This window comes from Leptosomus discolor, chromosome 1 (assembly GCF_034619465.1).
Source record: "Leptosomus discolor isolate bLepDis1 chromosome 1, bLepDis1.hap2, whole genome shotgun sequence".
NCBI classification, from domain to species: domain Eukaryota; kingdom Metazoa; phylum Chordata; class Aves; order Leptosomiformes; family Leptosomidae; genus Leptosomus; species Leptosomus discolor.
In genome coordinates this window covers 4,531,864-4,540,515 of record NC_141391.1, presented here as the reverse complement: position 1 = coordinate 4,540,515, position 8,652 = coordinate 4,531,864, and the positions used below count along the sequence as shown (strand labels likewise).

The 8,652-nt window shown below is 47.2% G+C and overlaps 1 protein-coding gene across 4 annotated transcripts in view; it reads left to right on the top strand.

The window, feature by feature from the left end:
• TENM4 (teneurin transmembrane protein 4) overlaps positions 1–8,652 on the top strand; it is a 358,687-nt gene that overhangs the window by 327,202 nt on the left and 22,833 nt on the right. For all 4 annotated transcript variants that reach the window (XM_086481677.1, XM_086481675.1, XM_086481674.1 and 1 more), the window contains 2 exons: positions 1,483–1,655; positions 5,530–5,765. In XM_086481677.1, the coding sequence (XP_086337803.1) occupies positions 1,483–1,655; positions 5,530–5,765 (409 nt within the window). The remainder of the gene's footprint in view (positions 1–1,482; positions 1,656–5,529; positions 5,766–8,652) is intronic.

Sequence of the window (8,652 nt, the reverse complement as noted above, 5' to 3'; positions counted from 1 at the left end):
TGAGGAAATTATCCTCCACATATTCCAGGAACCTCCTGGATTGTTCCCTCTCTGCTGTGTTGAATTTCCAGCAGATACCTGATCTTCCTGCTTCCTTGTTTCCCTTCTTCTAAATCAACTCTTTTTTTTTGGCTTTGCCTCTTAGATCATGTTTTCTAAGCTTGTTATCCTTAGTGTATCATTTACATTATCATTCTGAGGAATGGTGCCCTTCACTGGACGCAGCGCTCCATCAAAAAAGCTTACAACCGTGTGTTGTGGGAGATAGAGCCATCTCTGCTCACCCACCATTGACTTTGCATCCCTAAGTGATAGGTTTTCTTGATATGCTCTCCTTATATATCATATAAATCATTCTTAAATGATATGTGGGCAGAACTTGAAAACAGTCAAACATCACTGATTGCTTTTGCTGGAATTTTTCTACTGTTTCTCACTAACTATTGAAATATCCCTTCCCTGAAGGTACATCTCATCAGAAGGTCCAACAGCTCTCCAGAGATAAACCAGCAGAGCTTCCCACTGCTTTCCATTTCAGTCTACAGTAGCGTTACTGCAAAGGTCTCTGCCAGCCCTCTGCTCTTAGCTCAGTCTGTGACCTCTTTTTGCAGTGACACAAATGGGAGGCCGGATGATGTGTTTGCTCTGTCGACTCGGGAGGCCTTTAGGCACAAGTGTCTGGTTCTCCTTTTTATTGAAAAATAACCCCCCAGCTTGTTAACTGTTGATGACCTGCACATGTGTAGCTTTTTTCATCTGGATGCTGCTACACAGGTGTCCACATCACAGAAACCTTTGCAGATGGTGCTTATGTGGACTCCTTCATTGGAAGTGCCAAGGACACAGTAGGGGTGAAAACTGGACTGCTCTTCAACACTTTCAAATCAATCCTTTCAGGTGGCCCTAGGAACAGTAAAACGTAGACGTGGGGGTCTCAGCTGTGCTCAGGGCTCTACACCATGTTCACAAAGGACAGTTGTCTACCTGATGTGGCCAATCTGGCAGGTCCTCGCTGCTACCTTACATTAGCTTTTAAAATAAGATTAAAAAAAAAATCACTGAAGAGCTCAGGACATAACCAGACAAAACAGTGGGTAGCATTCAGGAACTCCTAGTTCTGCTAGGCAGGATGCACGGGCCAGTGCTCTTCCATAAGTCACAGCACAATGGATGGGAAGTAAAGTTACTTTTGTAAACAAGAAGCATAGTGCAGGTGATAAGTATGGGGAAAATGTTGTAAAAATGCAGGCTAATATTTATTTAGTCATTTTCTGTTCTTTGCTTGATTTTCTTCAGCTAAAAGCTGTGATTTTCTTCTCATGAAGCCAAAAAAGTCAAGACAGTCTTGACAGAGTGACGGTGCGTTTTTCTCTGGGAAAAATCTGGGTGAAGACTTCAAGACTTGGTCTCTGCTTTATAGGATGATTCCTGTATCCCATCCGTCTGTTGATGCTGTTGACTTCACTCCATCCTCCCTTTCAGGTACGACAGCTTTGGCCGCCTGACCAACGTGACCTTCCCTACCGGCCAAGTGAGCAGCTTCCGCAGTGATACCGACAGCTCTGTGCACGTCCAGGTGGAAACCTCCAGCAAGGATGACGTTACGATCACAACCAATTTGTCAGCATCAGGAGCCTTCTACACCCTGCTCCAAGGTGAGTTGGGCCACTGTCCCTCTCCCGGCCAAGCTGCACACAATGGATTATCCATCAGGAAACAGGCATCGTCCTGATAATCCCAGCACCAAAAATCACCTGCATCCTCAGCGCCCCAAAGCTCCCCACATGCTGGTACAGATGCACACTCACACCTACTTAGTCACATTCCCTAGCACCGTGGTTGCTGTGCAGCTGTTTTCTGCTTCATTCTCAGTCGGTCACCTTGCCGTGCAGTCCTCATGCAGTACAGTCCTCCATCATCATTACCATTATTGTTCTAACAAAAAAGGATTGCATAAATCCAGCCGCACTTCCAGCTGGCCCCTTTGCTTTGTGCTCTTAATGGCTTCCAACTTAACAGTTACTTTCCTCTTGGAAGAGGCTTCCAGCTGGTTGCTGGAGGTCTTGCTGATTCTTTGTTCACTGCCTGTTCAAACATTCACAAGGCAGCATCCAGAAGAATGACCATGTCTGTCCCCAGAAGGTCTGCGTTTGAGCTGAAGGGCTGGTGTGGAGAGGCACAAAAGAGAAAGGAGAGGTGGGCAGCCAGGGTAGGACTGGTGGGACCAGTTTGTGGCTGTTGGAAATGAGCACAGTTCTGCCGGTGGTGGAAAGGGGAAGTGGAGGATTGATGAGGTGGAGGAAAAGGTGATGAAGTGGGAAAGAAAAGAGGACTAAATAGCAGGGGAGCACTGTGCTGACATACTAGTAGGGGCAGGAGTTGTAGTGCACAAACCATGCCAACCTGGATCTCCAAGTTCAGAAGGCTGAAGCCTCCTTAGGGTCAGGGTAAGCCATCACTCCTCTCCCCTGGGGCTTGGAGAAAGGGAAAGAACTTTCAGACTCTTTGCTTTCTTCACTCCCCATCTCTAACTCACTCTTAGTCTGTCCCTGATGGCAATGGGGTGTCAAACTTCATTTCCCCTTGTGAGGAAAAAAGTGCTCCAAGTGAGACCAGCATGTTCCAGCATCACATTTGTTCCCACATCTCTGGGACACACATTTTCCTCCCCCTCCCTGTAGTAACAGCGAGCTTTCCTAAAAGAAAATGCCTGCTATGCCTGAACACTGCTTTTTCTGCCTTTGGAGAGGGCAGCTCTGAGAGGGTGCCAGCCCCTTCAAGCCATCCTCACTGTTCCTCTAAGGGCACACAATGACTTTCTTGTTCTTTACTTCAGCCTGCAAAGCAGATCCAACCTACCCCGCCCCATCCCATCCACTAGCATTAAGACGTCTGGCAACTGCACAGACACGAGGCTGGCTTCACCTCAAGAGCCTAATTAAGCAATAGAGCCCACTGTTGGGGGCCCTTTAGTGAGATAATTGGCTGTGGTGTGATTTATACACCCAGAGCTGAAGGCACAGTTACATAATGATGCCATGGTCAATTATCTCATTGTACTGCCCTCCAGCACAGGGACACTCTTGCCATTAGGACATGCGATATTACAAACAGCTTAACAATCTTCAGAAGTATAAAATTACGAAACTGTTTGGATCTGAAGAAACACACTTCTCTTAAAATGAAGATCTGGGTAACATTGCAGCAGAGGCGGCCTGCGACCTGCTGAGGGTGGCTTTCCCCCAGGCGTTAGACTGTGAATTCCTAAACTGAGGTAGCTGTTTATTCATGAAAGCACTGTAGAAATTGAAACAAGGGCCACTGGAGTTGCCCAGGGATGTATTAAGCACAGCTGAAATGTAAGTTGCCTTCGAGGTGCTTCTCCAGCGGATGAAGATGGAACCATTCTGTGAGCGTCTTGCCCACTCTGTTGTTTGTCAGGGGAAATGCATATTGCAGATTGCTTTTGCACGAGAGGTGCTCGTGCAGTTTCCTTCTGGGCTCACAGTTCTGGCCAGCTTTCACAAATACTTGGTGAACCTTTCAGGAAACCTGGATCACACTGGGAACAGGTGAGATGTGAGGAGGCATTTTCAGAAGGTTATGGATTCCTGTGGGATGGATTTAGGAGCCTCTAAAGCTAACAGGCACCTCAGCGCCTCTGTGGGATTTTGTCCTCTGGACTAATGACAAAGTGAGCATTTGTTCAAGGCCAAAAATAGGGCAGTAGTGCCCTAGAGCCAAAGGAGCACGAAATACAGCACCCAATGGCCCCTGGACTTCATGTAGCCCTTGAGAAATGTCTTCCAAAGCCAGGGAAGAGTCTTCTCTTGGGAAAATGTTAAAAGTGGAGGATTTATATTCCTCACACTGTACCACACTGCTGGTCGTGATCCTCCATAACTCCTTTGTGGCGCTTATGTGACATGAAGGGAACATCACATGTCCAGTGAATTTCACAGAGACCTTCAAGCTTCCTCCTGCTTCCTGGTGAAGGACGAAGGAGGGAGGAACGTATAGCTTTGCAGAGATGTGTCACTGATTTGATTTAAAGCATATCTGCTACCACTTTCTCACCGAACCAAGCATCTAAGAACAAAAGTGTGGCAGCCAGCTGACTGTCCCCCTTCTCTCCCTTTGCAGAATCAAGTGTGGAGTAGGTTTGACCCTGCTGGAGTCTATGTCAAAAGACCATCAACTTAAGTACTCAGTGGTACAGCTAAAATACTTGGATCTACACTGTGGATCGCTGCTGTATGTTTATAGTGGCAAAACCCAGTGCCACAGCAGCTTCACACCATCACTGCTGTGTACAGTAAGTTGAGTTGTGGTCCTGCTGAGATCAGTGTGGCAAGACTCCAGCTGGCTACAACAGGAGCAGGATCAGACTCACTATAAAAAAGACCAACTAGTGTCAGGTTTCTTTTCCTAATTGTACCAAACCGTGCTCTTTGCTGATCTATTTCATCCAGACGAGAGATGATAATTTCACTGCGATCTCGTTTCCTGCTGAGCTATGGCAGAGCAACCAGTGAACAAAACCCAACTTGCCTCAGAACAGAAAAACAATTGACATGCATTTTTAATGAGTGTTTTTATTCACAATTAGGTATTTACAGCAGCCTAGGAGACAGAAACTGTAATATTTTCCAGCTTTTGAGGAGCTTCAGTTAAGGCAGTCTTTGTATAATGTGCTGTTAAAGCCGTTCTACACCGAGCAAGTCTCATGCTTTCTTACCCTTCATGAGCTCTCCTCTGCAGAGAGTAATGCCAGCTGGAGACTCAAAGGACAGGGTTTCAGCCTGACTGGTTCCTGAAGGATGTGGAAGGGATATTGTTCTTCTCTTCCACTCCTGAACTCCCAAAATCCTCGCCTCAAAATCTGCTGATCTTTCAAGAGCCTGTGGAGGCCAGATGTACGGAGATGTGTGGGAGCTTAGTGCCTTTTCTTTCCCTCCAAACACGAGGATTTTGGCTGCCTCCTGAAAGCTTTCCCAAGTGAAGGCGTTTGGCTGTTGTTTGGGGAACTGGTTAGCATTAACTTGCTGTGCAATTTCCTGTCACTTGTGAGACAGTGAATAAGCTGAGGAAAGTAGGTGGCCCCGCTTTTTCATATAGTGGTGGAATTGGGATCTTTAGGATATAAAAGCATGGAAAGTTTTCAGCCAGACTGTGATTTAAAACAAATATCTCCCCACCCAGTGTTTTAGCCTAGAGGAAGAGGTTTGAATCTGCATCCTTTGCTAGGGTATTACATGGCTCTTCCTCTGGTGCCTTTTTTAACCTGCATAAGACTTTTCTGCAAGAATTTGAGGTGCAGAACCTCATCAGAATGAAAAAGAGATTGTCCATCTCTACTGTCACTGCTGAAACCAATGTTTTGCTCACTGTGAGTAGGACAGGCGAGTGACAGAGTGCGTTTGGTTACAACCATCGGAAATGCTGATGAAGCCTGGGTAAGGGAGCAAAGGAAAGGCTGGAGCCGTATCGTTGGGGAGCCATTTGAAAAGATCTCTTTTCTGTCTTCAGACCAAGTCCGAAACAGCTACTATATCGGTGCTGATGGCTCTCTCAGACTGATGCTTGCTAACGGCATGGAGGTGGCCCTGCAAACTGAGCCGCATCTGCTGGCTGGCACCGTCAACCCCACGGTGGGGAAGAGGAATGTCACCCTGCCCATCGACAACGGCCTTAATCTCGTGGAGTGGAGGCAGAGGAAGGAGCAAGCGAGAGGGCAGGTCACCGTCTTTGGACGTCGGCTGAGGGTAAGTGAGGAGCGTGAGCAGTTTTAGACTCCACTTCCCATCTCATCAGTCCCCAGTCTCATAACAGAAAGGGACGGGGCTGAACTGTATTGTTTGCAATAGAGATGAGGCTGCAGGACAAAGAACTGGCTGTTCATCCTCAGTGACACAGCCTTTATGACTTGAATATATCCTTTTGTCTCCTTAAGTGCTGACGGTCTCTTAGCTATCACAGGTAGTATTGCTGATTTGACTACAAGTCCTCTGCCTCACTGGGAAAGCATCACCTCCCATCAGACATCGCAGGTTTAACCTTCACTCCAGGCTGTTTAAGCAAGCAAGGGATGATCATAACTATAAAATACTGCACCAATTAGGACAGGTATTTTCTACCTGTGATGCTGGCAGTAATAGACCTGAGCACCGAGAGCTTTCTAAGCATAGGTGGACAGGCTGAGAGAGTTGGAGTTGTTCAGCCTCGAGAAAAGAAGGCTCCAGTGAGACCTTGCAGCAGCCTTCCAGTACTGAAAGGGGGATATAGGAAAGGTGGGGAGGGACTTTTTACAAGACAGTGTAGTGGTAGGACGAGGGGTAACGGTTGCAAACTGAAAGAGGGGAGATTTAGATTAGATATTAGGAAATTCTTTACTGTGAGGGTGGTGAGACACTGGCACAGGCTGCCCAGAGCAGCTGTGGCTGCCCCCTCCCTGGCAGTGCTCAAGGCCAGGTCGGATGGGGCTTGGAGCAACCTGGTCTGGTGGAAGTTGTCCCTGCCCATGGCAGGGGGTTGGAACTAAATGGTCTTTAAGGTCCTCTCCATCCCAAACCATTCCATGATTCTATGATTATTGTTCACTGGGCACCCTCAGAAAAATCTCTAGATTCCTGAAACTTGCTAATCTGTTGAACCTGTTGAAGAGCTGGGCTCACAGGGCATTGCATCACAGTTGCCATTGTTCCCCAAAGTGAAGTGTTATGAACAGCTCCAGCCTGATGGTACTCTCTCCTCCCGGAGCATGTGGTCCTTTGTGCTCAAGACTGACGTGTTTTGAAAACACTGTTCTGCACAATGCACCTCAGACTTGTCAGGGCTGTTTAAAGATCTTGCCCAATAAGCCTGTAATTCCTCTGCTAACTGCTGACAAGGCTGGTGACTTGTAATAGCAAGTCCTGCACAATCACCCTGTACCTTGCTAGTCTCAGAGTCAGGGGCTGATGAGCGGTTCCTGGGAAGCTGCTCGGCACCTGGCAAATTCAGACCCTCTGAGGAAAACGCTTAGTGCTGTGCAAAGCCACCACAGCAAAAGGACTGCAGCCATTTATTCACACTTAAGCTTTGCAGCAAATGTTAATGCTCTGGTTTCAGGGTATGTGTTTCCCAGTCCTTGCTCTTCACCTCTCCCTATTCCCTGCTGTGTGACACCTGCCACCTCGGTGTGATTTCTCCCCTGTCTCCTCACTCGCACTTGTCAAGTACTGCTCTTCACCCTCCCCAACCCAGCCTCTTTTCTTTTCCCCTTGTGTCGATAGCCTCGTATTTTGCTATCAGGAAAAAAACCTGCAAACAGTAGGGAAAGCTGAAGCTCCTCCTTCAGTAGGAACTGCTCTATATCTGCAGATCAGTTGGCATCACCCTTTTTGTTTAGTTTGTCTTGGGGGTTTTATTTTATTTTATTTTAATAACCAACGAAATTATCAGACAGGTCTTTTTCTGAAAGGAGAGAGCCTTCTGAAATCTGCAGCTGTGTCACAGCTATTTGGTGTTCAAAGCAGTTTCCACTCATTTAGCCGCAGCTCAGCTGCCTGTGTCAGTTTTATCTTCCGAAATTTTCACAGTAGATTCAAACGCAGAATGTGTCTTTGTTTTATATTGTACTGCAGTTGGAAAAACACTTGCAAAATGAGTTTTCAGGCTGGTTACTTGTGTCCCTATAAATCTGCCAGCATTTATTCACATTTTGAGCCTATTGGGGCCCTTCTAGTGAAGCAGAAGAGCATCTGACATGGTTGAAGGATTCAGTTATGGTTCTGTTCAGGGGTTCAAAGTAGCTGAGGGTGTACAAGACATTTTAAGATGCCTATCTGTACCTGGATGGCAGCATCTACACCCCTAAGACATAAACCTGCAAGGTGCTAATTGCCTCCCTGGGGATTGCTCGGCATTTAACATATTCTGTGTGTCATGTTCTCCTCTTCCCTCATACCAGTAATTGCTGCTTTCCCTGGCAAGGGAGGACTTTGAGGAAGTAAAGTTCAACATGTTTTTGTTCATTTTGGGAAATGTTATGATTTTCTGCCTTATGTGAGTAAATCACTACTTTCCCTCTCCCCTCAACCCACTTCTCGCATGAGACAGCGGCAAAGACATGGTGCTCCACGGGGAAAGAACATACCCAAAGAGGCTGCAGCATCACTCCATGAAGCCTTTGAGATGAGGAGAACAGGATCTGGCCACTGTAAAAGAGGGAAATCCCCTGAAACCAGCACCCTTTCCGCTGCCACCACATGGATCCACATTTTACGAGTTGTGGCCCCTCCTCCCATGGTTGCAGGGTGTTCTTGGGGACTAACGACCTGTTGCCATGAGCTCCACCAGCTCCCAGCAAGATGAGGCCAGTTTCACAGCTGCCTCCTTGACCCTCCCTAGGAAATAATACAATGTACCTGTTTCTGTATTGCAGGGATAGGGCACGAGGCAGGGACTTCTGCGTGGATGAAGGGAAAGAGGCCAGCCCTGATGCATTTTTCCCCGTCCCATCAATTCTGACATGGCTCTGCGCTTTGCCAGGCAGCAGTAAAGCAGCACAAATATGTTAAAGCAGCCCCTTTCCCTTCTGCTGTCCCAGACGCCCCATGGAAAGTTGTAATGCTCTAATCCGCCCACCCAGCAGTGAGATAGCTCTCTAAA